At 41.7% G+C, this 25,685-nt stretch overlaps 1 protein-coding gene across 3 annotated transcripts in view; it reads left to right on the top strand.

Annotated features, from left to right (window-relative positions):
* Positions 1-25,685, top strand: part of WDR7 (WD repeat domain 7) — a 320,960-nt gene that overhangs the window by 242,114 nt on the left and 53,161 nt on the right. For all 3 annotated transcript variants that reach the window (XM_019496018.2, XM_006272610.4, XM_019496017.2), the window contains exons 22-24: positions 1,151-1,268; positions 3,135-3,284; positions 3,700-3,782. In XM_019496018.2, the coding sequence (XP_019351563.1) occupies positions 1,151-1,268; positions 3,135-3,284; positions 3,700-3,782 (351 nt within the window). The remainder of the gene's footprint in view (positions 1-1,150; positions 1,269-3,134; positions 3,285-3,699; positions 3,783-25,685) is intronic.

The raw sequence follows: 25,685 nt of genomic DNA, 5'->3' as shown, positions 1-25,685 counted from the left end.
GAGGTATGTTATGCATTAGTCTTATTCTCTTCATGTAAGATATTATCATAGCTTAGGGAGGTAACTGTTTCCTGGACACTTGGTTTATACCGGGGGCCTGATTCAAGTGCAGCAACACTTGTTTGTCTCTCTTGGATAATATCTGTCAGATCTACTATTAAAATTGCTGTCAGCTGCCAAAACATTTAGTAGTGTTTTTATAACTTGTGGTGATAGTTGCAAAAGCAGATTTTCATACAAGAATAACTTGACTACTTTATTCCTGTCAAGTAACAAAGCCAAATACAGCATTATAAAGTAAGCTGCTTGATTTCTTTTTGTTGTTGTTGTTGCTTCAGAAGTTCTCTATTATCATTTTTTTTTATTTCTACGTGTTAGATGAACGCTATTGTAGTAAAGCTCTTGGATTGCTTACCCATATCTTGTGGTAGTAAGTACTGTGGCATGTGAAAAGTTTAGATTCATGGAGTCCATTATACTTAAAAGGAGTTGAGCAGCAAACCCAGCCCAGTTCTACATCGAAATAGCATTTGCATAATTTTGGTAGACAAAGAAAACAATTCTACATCAGATACTTCATTTTGTCTCTCTTTCTATTTTAGTCCTATTCATAGTATTTAAAGCTGAGTAATCTATTCAGACCAGGAAACCAAATGTAATGTTTTCAGTACCACAAGAAGTATCTCTTCTTTCTTTTTGCCCCCTTCTTCCCCCTAGACTTTTGTTAAGTGCTTAATGAAATTAAGTAAATAGTAATACTATACAAGGTGCATTTGGAAGCTTCTTTTTAAATTTTGACAAAGAATAAAACATAAAAATACTTTGTATGACATTCTTTATTTGCCTTGTCCTGGGTTTTCTGATATGTATTCAATGCTACGGCTAGATAATTTGTTAACAAGGCCTTTTTAACACTTTGGACAGATGCACATACTGTTTTCAATCTTCATGGTTAATTATTCGATTTTGTATTTGATGCTAGAACACCCTGACTCCTAATCACTGCTCATTGTTGAAAGTCCATTATATTCTAACTGTTTGACTGCTCCCGTTGACCTTGAACTGACATTATAAGCTGTGTCTAATCTTTTCACTCTATATTTCTAATGCTTCTTTTCTTTTTCCCCCTCTTTGTCTGATCCCTGTTTAGCATCACAATGGGGTTGCCTCTGAATCCAGCAGCTGACTCCGCCCGCTCTGCACGACATGCTCTCTCGCTCATTGCCACTGCCAGACCACCCGCCTTCATAACAACTATTGCCAAGGAGGTGAGAAGAACTTTTCTAGTGTTCACTGAGCTGTACGTTCAAAAGAATAATGATCTCCATTTTTTAATAGTTTTATGCTTTGCTACTGTACTACTCCAAAAAGGTGATTAAAAAAAACCAGCTAAATCTCCTTTAGAAAAAAACAACAACCCCAAACACACCTTAGTTCTTATTGGAGAAAAAATGTGTTCATTATTATACACAACTACTTGAAGATATGAAAACACCCACGTTATGCAACTACCTATTGTTAACTGGTGCGCAAGGTGATTTGACAGGTTGACATTGGTTTAGAAAGTTCCTGTGTCCTGATGTACACTTGTATAAATTTCTAATTCACATGCACAGCAGTGGGCAAAATACCACTTACTAAGTTTTTCCTTAGACCTTACTTAGACAATGCAGGTATTCTTGATTTAAGGACTGAAAGAAAATTGATTATTGGTTTCAACTTTTGATCCAGTCCATCTTATGTGAATGGTTGAAAGAACGAGATATTTTAATGGATGAGTTCTGATATTTTTGAGCGTGTAAAATCCAAGTAACATTCGAAATATGAGATGAGAGCCTGGTGTTTCACCTTAGATAGCTTAGGCAAGTCAGGTTCAGGAGGAGAAGAAAGAGGTCTTTTTGTTCTTGGTATTTCTATATGGTACTGTGAGATTTTTTTTTTTCTTAATTGCTTGCAAGGAAGGGAGAATAAAAGTCTCTTCTTCCTATTCCTCCAAGTTGGCAGTCGCAGTACAAATGCTGCTTCCTAGGTCATCACTCCACCCAACTTGTCTTATGATAAACAAGTTTATTCGGTTTATTCAGGTCCTCCTTAGAATTGTTGGGAGGTGGAGGGAATGGAGTAAGGGCAGCAAAGAATCTACCAGCCTATCCCTCCATCATCTTAGTGAGTGTGACTTTTAAAAACAGTTCAATCTCCTGCAGTCCCTGCCTCATGCAGATCATAGAAGAATACAGTTGGAAAGGACCTTCCAGTTCAGTCCCCTGCTCAAAGCAGGATCATCCCTGTCTGCTAACTCATTCAAGTGTTTTTTTAGCCTGCTGTTACAAATTTCTAGCAATAGAGATTCTACAGCCTCTCTAAGTAACGTATTCCAGTGCCTAGTAACCTGGAATTAGGAAGTTCTTCCTAATATCCAACCTAAATCTTCTTTGTTTCAATTTAAGACCATTACTTCTTGTCCTGTCCCCAGGAATCATAAATCACTATCCTTTTTACGACCACCCACTTTGTATTTTGTGTTTTCAAATCTCCCCGAGTCATCTCTTTACCAAAATAAATACACTTAGTACTCTCAGCCTTTCCTCTTATGACGCTTTCTAGACCTCTAGTTATATTAATGCTCCTCAAGACTCTTTCCAAGTTGCTCATATTTTTCTTGAAGTGTGTGTACCCAAAGTTGGGCACTGGGCTCGAAGAGAAGGCCTCAGTAGTGCTAAGTAGATTGGAAGAATAATTTTCTGTGACTTGCATATAACATGCCTGTCAATGCATCACAGTATGCTATTAGCATTTTTTCCCTGCAATACATTTTAAATCCAAAATATAATCCTTCTGACCTGCCCTTTAATCAGTGTGAATCACTAAATAAAATCTACCAACATGTCAAAGGCTGTAATAAGAATTCTGTTCTGAGTTTGTTATTAAAACAATAATAATAATAATTTAAACATCTCCAAAGTAAGCACCCACAATATAGTAACCCACCTGAATACTTGTATTCCATCCCAGGTAGAGATCATATCCATTTTGGAATCTGATCCGTTATTAAGAAATTAAGATGGAAAGCCCATAATAAGTATAGATGAAGTGTGTGTGGATCGCAGTAGTTAAATGCATAATATTTTTTGTAGGTTCACAGACACACTGCCTTGGCAGCAAACACTCAGTCTCAACAAAATATTCACACCACAACCCTTGCTCGAGCTAAAGGAGAGATCCTGAGAGTCATTGAAATTCTTATTGAAAAGATGCCGACAGATGTGGTCGATCTCCTTGTAGAGGTAAAAATGTTTTGCAATGTGTATCTATATGTTTTTGAGAAATCGTGTAATAATCCATTTCACTTAACCATAATTATTCTTCTGAAACTACCACTTATACTAAATGCCATAGTGTTTTTAAGGACTGCAGTAGCAAATGTTTGTCTGTTGCTTAGTGCTTTGTGAAATGGTTATTAACACTATGAATGAATGGTCACTTGAGTTATCAGTACTATTGTTGGAAATTTCATGGCATGCAGCATAGTGTGTTTTGTTGTGTTTTGTTTTGTTTTTAAGAAGAGAATATTTTATATTTATGGATCAAAGATACAGACAAGGACAAGAATTAGAAAATTCTGTAGCTATGAAGGATTTTTTTTTTTTTATGAAACATTAAAATTAAGTGGTTTGAACAATTTCAACTCTTGTTTCCAAGGTTATGGACATCATCATGTATTGCCTTGAAGGATCCTTAGTCAAGAAAAAGGGACTTCAGGAATGCTTTCCAGCCATATGCAGGTAAAAGCTTCTTAAGAACTCAGCAAGGAAAATGATTTGTGATGAATATTTTTTCTTTCTATAGCTGGCTTAATGACCCTATTCAATCATACAATATTTCTCATAGTGTTTACTCCTTAAAACTTCAAATTTACAGCTATTGTCAGCATGCTATGAATGCATACAGATTTTCTAATCCCTATTATATGTGAGAGAGGACAAAGTCAGAAATGAGTAGCAGTATTACTAGCCCTTGAGAGTGCTTCCGTTTAAAAGTCCACACACGGTAAAATATATTTTTAGGCTGGCAGTGTCTCAAAATTACCTTACAATCCTACTGTGCTTTTTTATTCACCTATCATAAATAACAGAAATTGCTCAGGGTCACTGAATAACTATCTTTCACCATAGTGATAACCACCACAGTTCATTTTGTTCAGGTGCAATGATTCTCAAACAGGGTGCCACGGCATTCTGAGGTGCCATGAGATCCTTCCAAGGGTGCTGAGGGGCACCACACAATATTAGCACCATTAAGTGTGCAAATACCTACACATATTTTACAAGATGAAGTAGGAGATTTGAAATAGGAAGCCATAGTGTCAAAAACATTTTCACCTGTTGTGGTCTTTCTGAGTTCTTTGCAACAAAATAATTGCTCTATTGTTCTTTTTGACTATGGAAGAATAAGTGAAAGCTAAGCATTGGCATTTTTCCAAGGGGTGCCTTGAGCCTAAAAGAGGTTGAGAACAACTGTTTTGACAACATTGACAACAGTGCTCTACCCTTCAACAATATCTTACCTCCAAGATTTTTAAAGTTCTTTACTTTTTTAAAGAAATTAGTTATTACCACGATTGTACAGGTGGGAAAACTGAGGCACTCAGAAGTGAAGTGATTTTTCAAATACTATCTGTGAGGGAAAAAAAAGGAAAAAAGACATGGATATTCTGACTCCCAGTCATGTATGTTTAATCACTTTTCCTGCTTTCTTTCCAGTATAACATTTCAAAATGATCACCAAAGAATATGATTTTTTTTCATTACATCTTTATATTCTCTCTCAACTTTTCCTTAAAGTGTTTGTGACTCATATTGCCCTTACACCAATGCCAGAAGCATGGGGAAGAAGCAGGAGGAACTAGTCCTCCTGCTTTTCCACTGGGCACAACAATCTAGTAGGGATCACGGAGACCTGGTGGGACTCCTCTCATGATGGGAACGTAGCCATAAAGGGCTACGTCCTTCACAGAAGGGATCAGGTAGGGAAGAGAGGTGGGGGTGTTCACCCTCTATGTGAAGGAGCAGTACATCGCCCTACAGGCCCATGTTGGCCCCAAAGAAGAACAGCTTGAAACCCTCTGGGTCTAGCTCTGGGGGAGGTGCAGCGAGAGAGACCTGACTGTAGGTGTATATTACAGGTCGCCTAACCAAGGGGAGGAATTTGATCTAGCATTTCCCCATGAACTAACAGAGGCCATGCATGCATGGGACATGGTTGTCATGGGTCATTTCAACTACCCAGACATTTCCTGGGAGGAATGCTCAGTCAGCTTGAATCAATCACGATCCTTTCTGACCAGCACCAAAGAGCTTTTTTTGACTTAGGAGGTGCACAAACCAACTAGAGGAAATGCAGTTCTTGACCTGGTCCTGGCCAAAGGGGATGACCTGGTGACCAACTTAAACATAGAGGGCAGCCTAGGCGATAGTGACCATGAATTCATTACGTTCACGGTCCATCGCAAGGCTGACAAAACAGATACCAAGCTCAAAGTCTTAGACTTCAAAAACACATATTTTTATAAGCTCAGATCACTAGTAGAGAATGCCCTGAGAGACCAAGGACCACAGGTAAAGGGAGCAGGAGAAGAATGGTCATTCCTTAAGGATACATCCTTAAGGCTTAGAAAAAATCCATTCTCTTACAGAGAAAAAGTAGCAGAAGGGTCAAAAAACCCTCTTGGCTAAGCAGGGAAGTTGCAGCCCTTCTACAGAAAAAGAAAGAGGCATACAAACAATGGAAGCTTGGGACAGCCTGTAAGGAAGACTACTTGACAATGGCCTGCACTTGTAGAAAACAGATTAGGCAAGCTAAGGAAGATACTGAACTAAAACTAGCTACAAGAATCAAGAACAACAAGAAGTCATTCTTTAGCTACATAGGGAGTAAAAGGAAAACTAATGGGAGTGTGGGGCCGCTGCTCAATGCCTCAGGATACCTGGTCACTACCACTCAGGAAAAAACAGAACTCCTAAATGACTACTTTGCCTCGGTCTTTCACAGGACCAAGAGGAACAACATGCCAGGTAGAGCACAGAATGAGCAGGGCAGGATTGACACAGTTCCCACCATTGCCATAGAACTGGTGCACATTCAGTTAAAGAAATTAGACATATATAAATCAGCAGGACTGGATGAACTCTGCCCAAGAGTGCTACAAGAGTTGGCCAAAGTAATTGCAGAGCCCCTGGAAGAGGTCTTTCAAAAATCATGGGCCTCTGGAAAAATCCCAGAGGACTGGAAGAGCGCCAGTGTTGTGCCCGTCTCCAAGAAGGGGAAGCGTGAAGACCCAGGAAGCTACAGGCCAATTAGCTTAACTTCTAATTGCTTCATTGCGGGCAGGTCTTGTCTGACCAACCTCATTGCTTTCTATGATCAGGTGATTCGTTACCTGGATGAGAGAAAAGTGGTTGACATCATATACCTCAACTTCCAGAAAACCTTTGACCTGGTATGCCATGAGGTACTGATAAGAAAACTGGAAGATATGAGGCTCAACTGCAGGACCATCAAATGGGTGTAAAATTGGTTGCGAGGTAGGACACAGAGAGTCCAAAGGAATAGATCGGTGTTGTCCTGGCAAGATATGGGCAGTGGCATACCCCAGGGGTCGGTACTTGACCCAGTGCTGTTCAATATCTTCAACAATGACCTGGATGAGGGGATGAAAAGCCCATTGGCCAAGTTTGTGGATGACACCAAGATATGGGGTTGTGCAGATACACCTGCAGATAGGCTATGGATACAAGCAGACCTAGACAGGCTGGCATGTTGGGCAGAACGGATCCAGATGAGGTTCAATGTAGAGAAATGCAAAGTGCTGCATCTTGGAAAGAAGAACCCTCAGCACACCTACAGGCTGGGCATTGCTAATCTGACCAGCACTACAAATGAAAGGTATCTGGGGTTAACAATAGACCCCAGCATGAATACGAGCCGGCAATGCGACGCAGTAGCTGCTAGGGCCAATAAAACTCTGGCATGCATCAATTGATGCATCTCCAGCAAATCCGAAGAAGTGATTTTCCCATTTTGCTCAACATTGGTGCGGCTGCAGCTTGAGTATTGCGTCCAGTTCTGGATGTTGCACTTCAACAAGGATGTGCTAAAGCTTGAGAGGGTCCAGAGAAGGGCCATCCATATGATCAGGGACTTGCACTGCAAGCCATACGAGGAGAGGCTGAGGGATCTCGGACTCTTCAGACTAAAGAAAAGAAGGCTGAGAGGGGGGCCTGATTGCAGCTTCTTATATCAGAAGTGTACATCAGAGGCTCGGTGAACAACTGTTCACTAGAGCACCCTGGGGGAAAACGAGAAACAATGGCCACAAACTCCTGGAAGATAGTTTCAGGCCGAACATTAGGAAAAACTTCTTTACAACTAGGGTGTCCAGACTATGGAACAAGCTCCCCCCAGTGGTGGTGCAGTCATCTACCCCAGAGGTCTTCAAGAGATGACTGGACGGTCGGTCACGTGGCTGGGGTCACCTGACCCCAGATTTCTTTCCTGCTTATGCAGGGGGCTGGACCCGATGATCCTTCGGGGTCTCTTCCAGCCCTATGATTCTATATTTAAGTGGAGAATATATTAGAAGTGCTTCTGCCCATACCTTAGAGATGCTTATGCATTGAAATGAAAATTCATTGCCTCAAGCATACTTAGTAAAAAAGAAGTATAAAGGGAAGGCTCCAACTTTTAAAAATAGCCCGTATAAGTAACTTGGTACATGTAGGAGATTCATATTATGCCAAATTTGAAATACAGATTCTGTCTATTGGACTGTAGAGGCCAAACTACAAACAGCATTGCTTGTCTTGAGATCCTTCACCTATGACAGAATAAGATGGCCAAGGATGCTGAGGAGGCACTTATGAAACCACCAACTTAACTGCTTTCTCATAGCCTCAGCAAAGTGTATTCTCCTGCCAAAATTTGGTCTTACAGCAATGTGCACATCATTTAGAAGGGAGTGGTAGCCTTATTCTTTGACCCCTGCTGTTCATCAGAACCTCATTATCAAGTGGATGATTTTTAATGATGTCCCCTTTTTAATGGTAAGGCCTGACTCCTACAATCAAACTAACAGTTGAAAATTAGGCATAATTACAAGAAATGCAGCCTGAGCTTCCGTTTGCATTTGTTTTATACACACACCCAACACACCCCACACACTGTACAGTGGCTGTCAGCCTGACTGTGGGGAAACATAAAAATTAATCGTGTCCTAAAAGATGTGCATGTTCAAGGCCTTCCATCCTGATCCCTAGGGACATAATACAGGCATCCAGCTGGAACAAAGAATTCGAGATAACAAGAAATAATCACGGCAAAACATCTGCATGTAATAATCTGAGTTTGTTACAACTGCCACTTGCTCCTCATGTCTTCAAAGACAGATAAGTAGGTGAAAAGAGATCTTACAGAATCATAGAAGTCGGGTCGGAAGGGACCTTGTAGATCTCCAAGTCCGACCTCCTGCCTGGGCAGGAGGAAAACTGGGCAGCTTCTCCTGATTTGTTACTACTATTCATACCTTTGCCAGGTTAGCAGGATATGTTCCATGTGTCTGTCCTGCCTAATCACTACTAACCTTCTTATGATATTATGATCATCGTTTCCAGTGGATCACCTACTTCCCACATGACCATGCTTTCCAGTATGACCAGTTCCCCCTTGAATAATTTTTAATGTATCTGTCAAGGTTTACTCTTCCCCCATTGGTGTCTGAAAGATGAACAGAATTTATAAGCATGGAACAAAAGCTCAACTTCAGAGAATACATACTTCATACGTGAGAGGCCTACACTTCTTTTGTTGCTAATTCATATGTCAAGTAGTAGAGCACAAAGGGTCTTATCTGATCTTTTTTTTTTTTTTTTTTTTTAATTTTTAAGACCCTCTCACACTCAGTGTATAGGATTCAATTGAAATTAAACCTCACACATATCAATACAGCCCTGTTGGTGGCTTTAAAGCTGTCTTGTAGTCTGTTGTGTGTAAGCTGCTGAGAGAGTGTTTTGAATTGTCCGTTTCAGAGATTGTCTTTCTTTTCCTTTTGAGTTTAAAGAATTAATACGTATCATTTTAGCTAGCCAGGAACATAGTGGGGGGTTTTTTCCTTTTTCTCTTCATGCTCATATTGTTGATGGTTTGGCAGGTTTGGGGGAGGCTGAAAGGCATAAATGGTAGTTAGGCAGCTAATTGCTATTGACCTTCAGTTGGAGTTAAACACTTACCTCCTGTCTCTGCCTTTGAAAGTCTACCTCTTTGTTCTTAATGTTTGATACTCACAAATAATAAAATGTGATGTATATGAATATTTACAATATCCTTAGGGTGTCATAAATACCATGGTTATAACGCATTAACACACTTACAGATTATGGTATATCATTGGCTGTATTTTAATTTAACAAGTGAAGAAAAGAAGAGCAGTTTTAAGAAAAGAACAGTTATACCGTTGACAGGTATGCAACTGATAATGGTAATCTTCCTTTTTACTGATACTTTAAAAGACTTAGATGGAAATGTAAATGTCAGGGCAAGTAGATATTCATGTAAGATATCTCCACATTGTGTTGTAGTTTTATGTTGCAGTTTTTAACATTTACATTTTGTTAAATTGCTGATAGTATCTCTAACTGTACATAGTTATGACTATTGTAAAAATGATGCAGCACTTCACTGAACTCATTTTTTATATTAGTGGAAATTTTCATGTGATTTGAACAAATCATTGAATCAGTGAAGATGGTCCAAGAGGTTATGGCACTTGGACATAATCCCATTACTATTTTTTTTAGTACCTTAATAATCTCCCTACTATGCTGTATTAAATGTGCATACCTGTTGTGACTGAGTCTGTTACTTGAACAGACTGAACAATATTATTAGGCCTGTTTATCTCAATTTTTTCCTTTTTTCTCTGTTGGCTTTTAATAATCAACATCTTGAAGTGTGTACTATGCCTTTTTAGATAAAATCCCATCTCCACTAGGCTCGTAAACCCATGGCATCAAGAAACAGTATTCTGATTCAAACACTGGATTAGCTTTCCTTGGCATACAGATTTGGCTGTCGTCCTGTTCATGACTGTGAACCTGAATAAATCCCACTTGCTTATGACTCTAATAAGCAATATATTTTACAATGCTTGATCTGGATTGATAATGGTTTTCCCTAGAATTTTGTTTCTCTGGGTAGAATGACAGTAACTTGTGTCACACTATATATAGACTAGTATTTACCAATATTCCATAAATACTTGACAGAAATTTTAAAATCCTGAACAAAAACAATCAAATCTAAAGTGTAGCTGGAGGAAAGTAAAGTATTTCTGAAATTCTGAGAAACATTTCAGATAAAATTGAAGTCAGAATAATTCTTATTGGCTTCTCTTATTGGCAGTTTGTTCTTATTGGCTTCTTCTTATTGTCTTATCAATTTTCCTAAGACATTCTTATGCTCTGATTTAGCAACTTCATGCATATAAGTAGTTCTCCTGAACAGAGACATTCCGGATGCAAGTTCAACAAACTTTTCTAATTCAGGACCTCAGAATGGGATTGACTGACTGTTCGTATGCTACTCTTTTTTCCCCAAACATGAAGTTGGGCTGAATTTAAACAAACAGATCTTTTACACTGCCATTTATAATGGAGAAATTCCATCAGCAGAAAATATTAATGATTTAATTAATTAATTGTTTATAGTAATAAAATAATCCACAGTACATTTAATGTATACATATTGGAAAATATTAATAATTCCAAAGGTTAAGCAAAACAAGATATTAATACCAAACCTTAAATACAGAGTCCAATTTTCATGTAGATTGGACTATTAAGTAATTACAGTAATGAGATGTATTTACTGAACAGTAATATTTTTTAAGTAATTTTTTTTAAATGCAACACAAATCTGAAATATATATATCTCAACATGAGCTACATACATATCTGTCACAAGCAATATGCAGTAAAGGGAGGGAGAAAGAATGGAAAAGAAAGGAAGGAGGAGGGATAGAAGAAGAAAAAAATAAGTGTGTAAGGACTAATAATTTAATTACCAGTGTATTCTAAGAAATCTCTCTAAATTGTGCCCAGCTTGTTGAAGCAGTTAAACCTGCAAAACATGACTCTTTGCATAGATGCCAGTTGTGCCATCTCACTAAAGCAGGTTTCAACCATTGGAGATGTCCTACTTGTCCAATGGAGTAATATAACCCTGAGAGTCATTAGTAAAGGACTGTTGTTGAAGTGCAATCTGACATGTTTCTATTTGACCTCCTTGGGTATAGACCCAAGAATACACATACTTGCCAAAGGTATTGGAGCTGTGTTTAAAACCATATTAACTCAGGTTATAATGTCTTTCTGAAAATAATTGATAACAGGGCATGACAAAAACATATGACTGAGTGTTGCCTGTGATGCAGTGCATCTCCAACACATATCTATTGGCAGTATATTTATTTTTTTAAGTTTAGAGGGAGCCCAGTGAAAATGAAAAATTATCTTTTGTTATATCAATGCAGTCTGAAAACAGCTGTAGATGGTAAAATATTCTAAATTGCTGATTTCCACTAGTATTCTGTCATCTGAATACCTAGGTCTTCATTCCACAAAAGTCTTAAATAGTCCATACCAGGTCTGTTATGTGATATATATTCATAAAGTGATGGCACAGAATGGAGAAGAAAATAAAATTTCAAGGCAAAATTATAGTGTATCCAGTGCATTTGCTAAAGGTCCACGCTGATTTTTTCAGTACTTGATACAATTGCAACATATTGCAATTCAGCTGGTTTTTTTGGAAGGTTGAAGTCATCACATATCTCAGAGAAGGATTTAAAATGATTTCCCACTAGAAGCTTTTCTACATGTACAATACCCTTATACATCCACTTTCTCAATTTCAGTTTGTGGGACCCATATTTCAAAAAGGGATTGTACCAAATAGGAAGCCTTAACTGAAGTTTCATCCCTAATTACACTGTAAGTGTTCATTTTTTCGAAACTTGTCAGGCTGCAAAAATTGTAAAGAGTAGAGAGTTAAGAAGGCAAGTAGGCATGTCTACATATGCATTTACTCCATCTTAGATTTACTGTGCAGTAAGCTACCGTATAGTAAGGGTTTTTGGGTAGGTGTCTACACATGTGAGGATTAGGGAGCCAATTTGCTGTCGGGTCCCTGTGGCCCTGCAATGTGCCCCTGTGGCCACTGGGGAGAGCTCCAGGCTCTGGTTGCAGATGCCAGCTTCTGGCAGCCCTCTTTAAAAGCCAGCCCCACGCTCTGGACAGCCTTTGGTCAGAAGCAGCATGGCAAACACAGAGGCAGCACATGGTAGCTTTGTCCATGCCCATTCTGCACCCCCGTGCTATGACTACCCTGGCCCATGGCTGTCTCACCCTGCCCAGGTGCAACTAGTGTCCCAGGATGCTGCTGGCCACCACAATTATGCTGCTGGCCATCACCCTGCCCAGCTCCCCCACAACCAGCAACCACCTATCCACCTGCAGCTCATCATCCCATGGCTGCCACCTCTGCGCAGCTGCCACTGCGAGGGATGCCAACAAGGGGCTCCATGATGCTACCACCAGGGCTGCTGTCACCTTGCTGGGCCTCCAACCCCACCGCCAATGGGCCTGCTGTGCCAGCCAGCACTGGTGGCAACAACCTCATCCAGCAGACCTGGGATGATAAGCAGTGACTGGACACCTTCCAACTGACCCAGGCTACCTTCTGGGACCTGCTCTAGCAGCTCCAGCCCCACCTGAAGCAGCAGGCACTGGCATGAGCCCAACCCTCCCCACCAACACCACGGCCCTCAAGCTGCTGAAGCTGTCCACACCCGCCAGCCTCCGGTATGTGGGACAGATGGTTTGGTGTGGGCAAGGCCCTTGCTATGAAGGCTGTTCTGGAGGTGTGCGGGACTTCCAGAACATGCTGGGGCACACTGTGCTCCATTTCCATGACCCCCTGGCAGTGCTGACACAGTTCCATGCACTTGGGTTCCCCCAATGCATTGGGGCCCTGGACAGGACCCACATCCTGGTCACCTGCCTGCCCCATGGAGACTGCCCCTATTACAGTTGCAGGGGATTTCATTCCATGGTCCTGCAGGCTGTTGTGGACCACAAGGGCATGTTTACCCATGTGAACATCAGCTAGGCAGGCAATGCGCACAATACCCATATCTTTCAGTACTCTGGTCTGGTGGGACTGGTGGAGAGTGGGTGGGTCGCTTTGCACTGGGGGTGCCAGACCTGCAACTGGGCGCCATCATGGTTGTGCCCCTGGTCATCGGGGAACCTGCCTACCCGCTCCTGCCCTGTAACCTTCCACTGGCCACCTGGACCCCCACCAGGCCCACTTTAATTGCTGTCAGAGCCAGACCCATGCCCTGGTTGAGTGTGCCTTTGGCCACCTCAAGGGCCGCTGGCACTCCCTCATTGCCCACCTCAAGGTTGCCGAGGAGAACCTCCCCTGAGTCATCCTCATCACAGTCTGTGTGCTGCCTAATATCTATGAGGCCTGAGGAAAGCTCTTCCATGAGGCCTAGATGGAGGTGGTGTAATGGGCAGAGGTGGCCTGGCAGCAGGAGTACCACCTGCAGTGGCAGAGTCAGGTCCCCCCTGCAGAGGCACCAGGAGCACCACGCACCCACCAGTGGGGGCGGGGGCACCGAGTATAGGATGCTTTAGCTGACTGCCTACTCTAGCACTCCCTGCTCTGACCCCCAACCCACTGCCCACCCCCAGCTCCACTTTCATGGCAGACACATGTCCAAACAACTCTTCTTTTTCCCCTCGCATCACACCCCTCCACTCCTCCCCGCTCAATACACAGAGCCCCCTTCCCACCTACCAACCCTTTCACAGTGTGAAGACTATTTATAAACTTCTTTTTTGTGTCCTGGAGTGGGGGGCTGTGGGGTGGGGGCACCTAGGGGCAGAGCCTGGGGGCAGGCAGCCAGCCACCCCAGCCTTGGGCTGTTCCCCGGTGGGTGCGCACACTGTGGTGTGGGCAGAGGGTTGTCATGTCAGTGTGTCCCTCCCTCCCACCCGGCACGACAGCAGCCACTCGTCCTCTGGCATGGGCAGCTCCACCTCTGCCAGAGGCTCTCCATGGCCAACAGGGTCAGCATGGCATCATCCTCGCTGCTGGCTGTTCTGGCTCCTCAGCCACATGGAGCTGGGGCAAGTGGCGGGCCTGGGCCTAGGTGGGGGGCTGGGTGATAGCAGACCCAGGGCGATGGCCAGGCAGGGGCTTCTGGTGACAGAAGGTGGTGAAGGACCTCCTTCCAGGCCCAGGTGGGAGTGGCATGCAGCTGCCTTGACCTTTATGCGGCACTGCCTTGCTGACTGGTTGTGCCCTCTCTCCTGCATTCCACCCAACAGGGCCTCATAAATGTGGGTGTTGGAGCGCCCGCCCCACTCAAACTGGCACAGCACCTCTGCATCACCCTAGAGCGCCATGAGTTCACCAGTGTCCTCCTGGCTCCCGTTGGGACTCCAAATGGAAGGCATGGACATGTGCACGTGGGTAGTGATGGGCCTGGATGGTGAGGATGAGGTCATGAGCTAGACCCACACCAGCTCTTTGGGCCCCCACCCAGCTGTCCCACTGTTGCCAGCCCTGGGCAGCTGCCAGCAGCACCCAGCACAGGGGCATGGCAAAAGACTGGGAGGCTCAAAGGTTATGCCCTGCAGCACCTGCTGGCACAGGGCAGGCTACTGGGGGTGTGCAGCAGTCAGGTGGTGCTGGCCCTGCTGCCAGCAGGTGGCAGTGGGGCAGCTCTAGGGGGCTGACAAAGCTGGACTGGGGCTACAACAACCTTCTCCAAGCTGCTGCCCCAACGGCACTGCCCTGGCTGCTGTGTGGCACAGCAGTGGCTCCCTGGTGTGTGTGCCCTAGGGCACAATATGTCTGCAGGCTTTTATAGCCTGCAGACAAGGGCTGCCATAGAGGCATCCCAGCCCTGAAATAGGAGAGGCTCCTAGGCTGCAGCCCTGGGGCTGGCCTCAGACTGGCCTTCTACTGACTGGGCCGACCTGGCAGCAGATTTGCTCCCAGGTTGCATCTACATGTGCGTTACTGTGCAGTTACTAATCATGCTTAAATTTGCTCCGTGCAGGTAGCAAATTTAAGTGCGATTAAGGGTTTTTACTGCGCAATAAGCATGCACACGTGTAGACGCGTGCTTTTACTGTGCAGTAAACTTGGCAACTGCACAGTAATGTGTCTCGTGTGGACACTCCCAGTGATAAGTTGAGCCTAAAATGGTTTACAACCAAAGGGGAAACATACCTGCCTGTTCAGTTCCCACCCATTCAGGAGAGTTATAAGTTATGTCACTCATCCAGTTCTTATCCGACTTAAGAAGGCATTATGATATTGTCAAAGACTCACAGCTGAAAATTACCTATTTCAATTGGTAGTTCCATCTTTTTGGATGGAAAAAGACCTGATGAAAAATGCTTTTGGCTTGTCTGACTTTATCCCAAGCATGCAATTGGTCCAATAAAAGATATCATCCAAAAAAAATCCTTTCCTCTTGATGATTCCTGAATCTGATGAATTATGATTCTTGAATCATCACAGCTACATCACTCCAACACTGCCATCTTTTTTTAATTTAAAGTCGAGCCCTTTAATCCTTTCCCCATAGAAACCTGCTAAACACTTGGTTGATTTTATCAAAATAGGATTGGGAGGGGGGATCATAACTAGTAGGTTACATAATTGATAAATTAGGAGAGGCAATACATTATTGTCAAAATTTAAACATGACCCCCACAAGGATAGTGCCAGACTTCTCCACATGTTCAGACTGTGTAACACAATATCAAGACTCTTCTAAAAGTTTTGGTAGCCAATAACAATATTCTTTGATATTTTAATAGCCAAATAAGTTACATGTTCTGATTGCCATTGAAACTACCATTTGCTAAACATATCCTTTGTGGTATATATTTATTTCATTTTTTAGCCAGATAGATTGCTAAAATTGTTTAATTTGTTTCTATGTCATGTGCATATTCTCTGGAGAATGGCTGTTATCTTATGGCTCAGTCCTCAGGTCCACACTGTTCAATTTCTTTATTAGCGACTTGGACGAGGGGGTAAAAAGCATGCTGTTCAAATTCGCTGACGACACCAAGATTTGGAGCAAGGTGGGCATGCTAGAAGGGAGGGACAGGATACAGCTGGACCTGGACAGGTTACAGGGGTGGGCAAATGAGAATAGGATGGGATTCAATACAGACAAGTGCAAGGTACTGCACCTGGGCAGTAAGAACCAGCAGCATACCTATAGGTTGGGGAACTCCCTTCTCGAAAGCACAGAGGCAGAAAGAGATCTTGGAGTCATTATCGATTCAAAATGAACATGTGCCGCCAATGTGAGGATGGGGTCAGTAAGGCTAACCACACCTTCTCATGCATCCACAGATGCATCACAAGCAGGGCCAAGGAGGTGATCAGGCCACAGTTGGAGTACTGTGTCCACTTCTGGGCGCCACACTTTAGGAGGGATGTGGCCAGCATTGAGAGGGTCCAAAGGAGGGCCACTTGCATGAACTGGGGACAGCAGGGCAGACCCTATGAGGAGAGGCTATGGGACCTGAACCTGTTCAGCCTTCACAAGAGAAGGCTGAGAGGGAACCTGGGGGCCATCTGTAAACTTACCAGGGAGGACCAGTGGGGAATGGGAGAGTCCCTGTTCCCCCAAGCACCTCCCAGAGTAACAAGGAATAATGGCCATAAGCTGTTTGAGAGTAGGTTCAGGCTGGACATTAGAAGGCACTACTTCACAGTCAGGGCAGCTAGGATCTGGAGCCAACTTCCAAGGGAGGCGGTGCTGGCTCCTACCTTGGGGGTCTTTAAGAGGAGGCTGGATAGGTACCTAGCTAGGGTCATATGAGCCCAGTTTTCTCACCTGCCCAGGGCAGGGGGTCAGATTTAAAGATCTTCTTAGGTCCCTTCCAACCCTACATCTATGAATCTATTTTATTATGATTGGATTTATTCTTTTAATCTGCATGCTAGTAACCTACCTGCACATTCCCCCAATTTCAATAATGTTTAAGTAAGCTGCGTAATCAGGCAAAGGATTTGTGACAGTCCTCATCTAGAGACTTAATTTTTCTTGTTAAAATATCTGTTTCTGTATCACCTGTTTGTCTTCTTCCAGAAATGTAAGATATTATATGCCCTTGTATGAAGGCTTTAGTAGTTTCCCATAATACTGAAGTGGAGGAATCAGTACGTTGATTAAATTCCATTAAAATTTTTTTTTACTCTTCTAGAATGAATGTTTCATGTTATAATCATTTTTCACATTATAAACATTCAAGAAAGAGATGTCAAGTTGCCAGTAATTATTTACAGCTCATCTATCTGTGAGAGAGAGTTTAAATTCTATCGTGGCATGGCCCAAAACAGTTACAGAAGCAATAGAAGCATTGACAATAGTCAGTTTTGCTTTGAGAAATTTAAAAAGTAATCTATTCTAGAATATACTGAAAGAAGTATTAGAAAAAAATACTATGATATCTCATTGTTGGATTCACTATTTACCAAATACCTACTAAGCACACGTCTGATATTATAATTTTTAATAACTTTCCTAGAAGTAGATTGTGTGGATAGAGGGGCATGGAACTTACCAGTGATGCTATTCAAACATTCATTCTAGTCTTTCCTAAAAATATAAAGGTATTTCTCAAATTTAGAGTGCTTTATTAAAATATATATATATAATTCATCACTTTAACATTTGCAAGAACAAATCTGTCTTCTGGATCATAATCTGTCAATTAACTGGGGATACAGTTTTAATGCACTGTGTTACATACACTAGAAATTGCTAACTGAACCCAACCCAATCATGGTGTGATTTTTGAAATTCCTCTCTTGCCAGATGAGTTTCTTGGAGCACAACAGTATCAGACTTCTGTTTTTTAAGAAAAATAATATTTTCTTCTTTTTAATAGGGACCTTATCAGCTTGAATACTATTGGCTATTTTCAATGACTTTCTCTTGTTTAACTTTGTATATACTTTGTATGGAAATTTGCCAGTTTCTTTAAATACTCAACGTTTTCCTGTATACTGCAATAGTTTTTAATATTAATGTTCCCCCATATATTTAGTACTTATTACAACATATGCTCCCAAGTATACTTTTGACAAAAACATGAGAGGGGGGAGAGGAAGAGAAAGGAAAAAGAAAATCAAAATAAATATGAGCAGACAAGGTTTTTTGGGTGAAGCACAAGAAACACTGACAATACATTTAATATATGGCATAATATATGTCCTCCCAAAAGGGTTGGACACGTATAACCCAAAGATCTTTGCTATTCTGTAGCAATAAAAAGAGACATTAACAAAAATCGGATGAAGGTCACTCATTGATAAGACGTGTTTAACAGTCTAAAAACCCCTACTTTTTTTTGTTCTACATAACTCTAAAATGTGTTAAAGTAATTTTGGAAGTAAACCTATAGTAACAATCATACAATTCACAAATATTTTACATTTAGATGCATTTAATATATTCAAAAGTAAATTTATTATAAGGAATCTAGGTGATCTTGTCTTCTGAGATATATTCCCTATAGTCTCACACAGTTTAATGGATAGCTGCAGCTTCCCAAAGTAAAGTTGATTTGTCAAAGGCTCTTGCTTCCTCAGGGTTAAGAGAATCTTACATTTGCCTTTAGTATTTCACTAAGAATTAGATCTCATATCACTCAGATTATTCCGTAATTTTCCCCCAATCCTTAATGATGTTGATGTAATAAAGGTTTCTGCTTCCTTAGAGTCAGGAAGGTAGGCTATTTCATGAACTATCTCAGTTACTTGATTCTGGCCTGTAGTTTTGCCAGTTTAAATAATAAATAATAAACTCTCTTTCAGCCACTTCATGCAGGGATGAGAAAGGAACATTATATAAACAGCAGGCTCATCCTGTGTCAGCTTTTCTAGATCTCTTGCAGCCGTGAGCACTCTCGTTGTGGGGGGGAAAACCTCAGGAACTTGACTATAAAGGCTCTAGTTTTTCCTCCAATAAGACCTGTGGGCCTTCTCTATCTCCATGTTGGTGTCCGAGGGGAGTTTTAAAATGCTGACCCCTCTGGCACTCCGATAATACGAGTATTGTATCTCGCGTATTTGTTTCCCAAGTCCAGCACTTTGCTCCTCAGAGGCTGCAGCTCCTTGTTGTGATATGTCTGCCTGGCCATTTCCACAGCTGATCTTCAATTCTCTGCCCTGTGCTCCCTGAACCCATATCACTAGAGTCCAATGAAGCCTGAGCCTTCATAACAAATATTTTAGTCTTATCTGCTGTGTTTTAATGCTAAATATCCATCTTAACTTGCCCTGTAGCAAAGAAGCCAAGTCTTCCACATTCCCCTCAGGATTTCTCTCGGAGGCCTCGATCCTGGAGAAGCCACAGGGCTCCTTGATCTTTCTGGTTTTTTTGACAGCTTCTGACAACAGAGGAGAGTGAGAGTTTTTACCAACCATAGAGGAGGAGCTAAGATTTATCCAAGTATATTTTTTTCAAGTCTTTGAAGAATTTTAACAACTGAAAGTGGCAATAAATATCACAATGTAGCAGGATCCTGTTTGATTTGCATCTGCTTTTCTCCACAACTCCCCCAGCACTCTTCTTTATGTATGCTTAAGCAGCCAGTGTTTTGTACTCTGAATGTGACCAGGAGAAGATTCATAAGTTAAAAATGTGCATTGGCCAAATAGAGATATTATGAAATCAGTATCTAGTTTCTCCAGCTCCGATACTTTTTTTTGTTAAACTAATTCTTCACTGAGACAAGGATCAGATAGACTACCCTCCCTGCATAGTGACTGAATATGTTAGATTTATGCAGAATCTATTGCTGCTTGTTGCTTCCTTTCAAATATTCAACAGTACCCAATCCCACTGTGCTACCCATGTGACACTGTCAATCATTAGAGGCTGCGTAGAAAGTTGCTGCGTATTGCTGATCTGTTTAATTTGTTTATATAAATTCTCTAAGTGTTAGACTATCAAGTTGCATGCATAGCTACCCTGTGTAGATTCATTTACCATATTTTCTTGCATACAACATGCCTGGAATATAATCCATACCTTGTTTTTGAAAGGCAGAATAAAGAAAAAAGATTTTTCCAGGGTTATGGCCACATAGAGCAGGGACAGAGACTAATATTCAGCTGACTCACTCTCCCTTTCCTGCTTAACTAAAGCTGAAACCCTAGTTTCTGCTGAAGACTCCTCTCCATAGCTGAATCTTTGCCTTTGAAAAGAGCTAAAGAGTCTCCAGGGCTTTGATATATGAGGAGAGAGTAGGAGCAGCTGGCAAGCAGTAGCATTATCCTAAGAAATGTTAGCTTGATTAGTGGAACATCAAGACCATTAAAAAGGAGAGACGATAAATACCTGTGGAGTGAAGAACAATGAACTATTAAATCAACTGACTCCCTCAGCTGCCTGGATTAGTAATTCCACAGCTGCTGCACTGTAGGGCAGAAATCAAAGCAGGGTGTTTCTATCCTGAGCAGATAATCAGCTTCCCCACTTAATACACACACTGATTGAAGAAATGATTTTTGGGGGGGAAAATTCATGTTGTGTATAAGAAAATACAGTCCCTATTTCTCTTGCCTTTTTCCTCCCAATTTTTCCCATTCAGTTGTTACACCTTGTCTTAAAATAACTTGTCTGATTGTGTAAAGTGCCGAGTACAATGAGTTCCTGATTCCAGATGGGTAATAGAGCCTTTCAACTTGATTACAGTACAGATGATAAATAATAACTGCTAAAGGGGTGTATGAGATTTAATGACAATACACAATGGTAGGACCATGATTGTTGGGATGTCTGACTTGTTGGAATCTAAGAAACTTATAATGTGATTATAATCATCTTCAGCTTGTACAAAATAGTTCAGTGTTTAGTAAACAACATGGCTGTAACACTATTTGGATGTGAATTACAGCAATGTACATTTTTACTGCTATTGCCAGCCACTGTCAGTAAGTTCATGTATGTGAAACATTTTCTGAGAAATAGTGCATTTCATTTGTTTGTAAATAATTTTGACTAGAAAAAACGAGGGTGCCTTTTTTATTCCATAATGTTATGGATATAAATGGAAGCAGTGCCACCAAATCTGCTTTTGCTGTAGCTTAATATAACTCCTGCCAAGAACACAGTAAAGTTACTGCACATCACAATAAATGTATGCTGTCCCCTTCCACTCTGCAAGGTAGATGGTTATAAAGGTCCACATCAGCTATTCTCCTATATCCCCTGCAGCATATAGACTCCTGGTTATGTGGGAAGGAGTTATGAACAGGGACTACAAGCACTTATCCCAGCAGAGGCAGACTAAAGTTACATAATGAATCCCAAATTCACCATATTTACCTGAATCCAAGATGACTTTTATTAGGTACATGGATAATTATAACAAATGTATACATTTTTCATATATAGCATCTCATATCAGGGTGCTTGTCTTTAATGCTTCCCCCCACAGCTACAGTGGGAAAGCAGTGGCAAAGGGGCAGGCAGTGGTGAGAGCAAGCAGCGGGGAGAGGCAAGAGGCCTACTGCCCACCCCTTGACCCTGTCCCTCAACCACGTGTCATTTCTGCTCCCCCACACCTGCCCCTCTGCCCCCGGGGCTTGCACATCCTGGTGCCCTGCACCCTCAGCCACCTCTCCTGGTGCTTGTCCCCATGCCTATGCTGCACTTCACCCCCTGGCACTTGCATTCCCTCGTGCCTGCCCATCTTCTCTGCCTGCCCCCTCTGCAAGTCTCAACCTCCTGCCTGTCCCCCCAGCCCTCGCACTGCCCCAGCCATGCAGTAGCATTGGCAGCACTAGCAGCTCCAGCCCAGGGACACCAGAAGTATAGAAAAACATACAGGAAATATGTTTATTTAAGTGTGTATATTTTTAAAAAATTAATATTTATAACTTGCATCTCTCTCTTAAAATGGTCAGAGGCTTGCTCAATAAGTATCAGAGTAACAGAGAAGCATGTTGGTTTTCAGAAGAAAATTTGAGAAGACTAGATATTTGTGAAAGAAACTAAATGTGAAGAGGAAGGCCATAATAGTCAAGATCTTGAATAGAAACCGATTATATTTTTATTTTAAAAAACACTTACAAAGTTGAAAATGAAATATCTCTTCTCCACAGAGGATTTTTTAAAGTAAGTTGCTGTTCTATAGAGTGATTGATTCTTCTTTTCAAGTAAGAGGGCTGACTCAGCTCTCTTTATCTAAACATGCACTTAAAATCCAGTAGAATGCTGTATGCTTTGGTACAGTATTGTACATTGTTCTCGTCTTTAAAAAATCTTCTCACCAAGATGTGGATTGTAAAGTTGTGCATTACACCCATGTGGCAGTGCAGTAGAAATTAAAGGGCATAAAAAGTTCAGATTTCTCAGATTTTTTTTTTAATCATCAGATGCCACTTGTTTATCTCCATGTATATTTTTTCTGTAAGAATAAATATAAATCTCAAGTTTATTGATTGTGTAGAGCAGCCTTACAGAACTCCACTTAATGTACACCTGGAACAAATAGTTTTTTAAACACAGGTGATCAAACTTTGACATGGCTAATATAAAATGCTTTTAGTTAAGTTCTCCCTTACCTTATTCGCATCATCCAGCCTTTGTACCTTATTTCATATTTATGTCTTCTAGACATTTAGAACATCACTTTGCCCGTAACATTATTAGTGACCTTGCCCAGAATATGGGTCCTTGCCTCTGTGAGGCTCTTGCTTCCTACTCTTTACAAATCGCTGTGTCAGTGTTTCCAAATATCCTTTTTTCCCATTGATAAGGAGTCAGAATTGCCTCAGTGCCAGCTCAGACTGATGGGTCTGAAAACCCCAAAGTTAAACTGATTGACAGAGCTAGTGTTAGGGAAAGGGAGTAAGAGGCTTTTGGTACCCAGACTGGAAATGTTCCCAGCCAGTGAAATGTTTTCCTACTCTTCTTTCCCTCTCCTCCCCACATACCTCATGAAGTGTACAGTTCTATATTGACAAGACAAAAGGTAAAAGTTAAGGTATGGAATAACAAATGTAACAGCTCATTATGCTCTCGTGTTATGTTGTTGGCAGTGCATGTCATGTTTGGAGTAGGAAAATAATTTCCCTTCCTTGACTAATCTTGATATTTTTTTCTCTGTTTCAGCTGTACACTGCACTTGAGCAGGGGTATTAATATTGTGCAGTGGGAAGCAACGGTTTTAAGGGAAACTATGAGAAGCTAGGGCCTCAAAATTTGTGTTGGTATCAGTGGTAGTGTTGCAGTGATGTTGTAGCCTTGATGGTCCAAAAATATGAGAAATGAGCTTCTGAGTACACGGTACCCTTTATTGAGTATTTGTCCCAGCGTGAACAAGAAGGGTGCCTTGTACCCAAAACCATGTGTAAAGCTCTCCCAACCATGTGATTGGTCCGATAAAAGATATCACCCACAAAAATGCTTACCTCTTGCATATCACTGTATTGGCCCAAATCTAAGACAACCCTGAATTTAATACGACTTCCCAGTAATTAGGTTATAAACATGGAAAATGTCTAGATTTGATGGGGAGGGCAAGCAGTTTGAATCTGCAGCATGATCCCCCCACTTTCTTCCCCTTGTGTCTGCCCTCCTGCAGCCTCAAGCCCCTGCCCCCTTCCCATCTTCTTCCTGTGCCACTTCTTCCCTGTCCCCCCATTCTTGCCTGCCACCCTACAGCCACCACCCCCTACCTCCCTCCCCCCCCCCCCATCTCCACATCCTCTCCTTGCCCTTACTCTGCTCTAGAAAACTTCATCCCTGCTATAGCCTGGGGCATGGAGCATGGGCACAGGTATTTCAGGGCTGGACTGGAGCCATGCTCCATGTCCCAGACTGCAGCAAGGATGGAGCCCGCCAGCACAGAGCAAGGGGAAGAGATGGGTGGAGGTGTAAAGGTTGAGGGAGTGAGGTAGGGTGTGCAGACATGACAAGGGACAGGCAGCAGTACAGCTTCAGCCCCTACCCAGGGTAGGGGCCAAAGCCTGAGCTGGAGCAACAGCAGCTGCCTGCCAGGCAAGAGGCTCTTTTTACCTGTGTTCAATGTGGGGTGGAGGGAACTCATCTTGTAAATGAGTAAATAGAATATTATTAGTGTTGTTGGTCTCGGTCTAGTGACCCAAAGCGGGTAATGGTAGAGGACTGTGACTGATGTCATTAATCTCTGCTTTTCTATGGATCACAGCTCCTCACTTAGGGAAAGACCTGATGGGAGACGCTTGCTTTTGGAGTGCCAGATACCTGGAAAATTTAAATGATGGCTGTTGCTGCGTATAGATATTCATTCAATTGAAAGAAAAACATTCCTCTGACCCCATGGCTGGGGAGCTTCGCAGACGGGCTCCCCCGTCAGAGGGCACTAGAGGGTTGCTTCTTGGGTCACCCGCACCCTTTATGGGAGACTGTTGACAGACGGCCTTCTCCCCTGCCTAGAAAATGGAAGTTGGCAGCTGCTAAAAAACATTTTGACCCTTGTTTTTGCCAGGTTATTTTTCTCCCAGAGCAGCTATTTTTGCTATGGGAGAAAGAGCCTGAACACCTGTACACTTTTGGTTTCTACTGGTAAAAACTGAACATCTGTACTTGGCCCAGGTCTGTAGACAGTTGGAGCCTTGTGTGACACGTATTCAGGGCTCCTAGGACTTTGGATGCCAGGAAATGTTTTATTTTTCAAATAGACTAGTTAATAGGAATGCAGCCATGTGCATTTATATTTATAGTGACTTTATGTATAGCTTTCTTACAGCTGACACAAAACAATGGATAATTGTGCAGATGGTGAATGGCAAATAAGGTTCAGGTTTATCTTCTCTGTCCTGGATTAAAGACTGTGCAATGGGGTTAGCCCTGAAGATCTGGCTCTGAGTTTATTTCCTTACCTTTCAAACCCAAATACACAACTGTACTCCAGACTTTCCATTCCTATTATCCCATTGTCCTTCATCAAACCTAGCAATTTCCTTTTTTTTCAGCATATTTTTTGCTGTTTTCCTCCCAGACTGCCATCTAGCCCCACTAAAATGAGTGCATGATTCTATTTGTGCAGCTGTTTAGCACTCAGAGATCCTTTAAGAAGAAAGGTGATATATCAATATAAAATACTGTTGGTGTTGTTGTTTAAGCCATAAGTATGTTCAACATCATATTTTTACAAAATTATTTTAGCAGTTTCCTATAGAATTTGCTAGAGTGTGATTTAACTATTGGGAATATAATAGTGAACACTTTTACTTTACAGAGATTTGACCTGTGTTTTATCAGAAAAGTCTGAAAGTCCAAAGGAATTGTATTTGGAATAAGAATCTGACATTGTATTTCATGTTAAAGGAGTAATAATTTTTTCAGCTTTGAAAGTGACTTTATTTTAAATTATGCAGTGCATGAACATCAGATCAAAGTATCATCATGTGATATTAAGTAGTATCACATACTTCTCACTTCCTCTTTAGCGGGAGGAATGTTATTGCCCTTAATACCATTTGTGATTCATTGTCTCTAATGTGAGGAAGCTGCCATTAGGTGGCAGATATTT

Source organism: Alligator mississippiensis, chromosome 3 (genome assembly GCF_030867095.1).
Source record: "Alligator mississippiensis isolate rAllMis1 chromosome 3, rAllMis1, whole genome shotgun sequence".
Classification (NCBI taxonomy): domain Eukaryota; kingdom Metazoa; phylum Chordata; order Crocodylia; family Alligatoridae; genus Alligator; species Alligator mississippiensis.
This window is presented reverse-complemented; position numbering and strand designations above follow the sequence as displayed.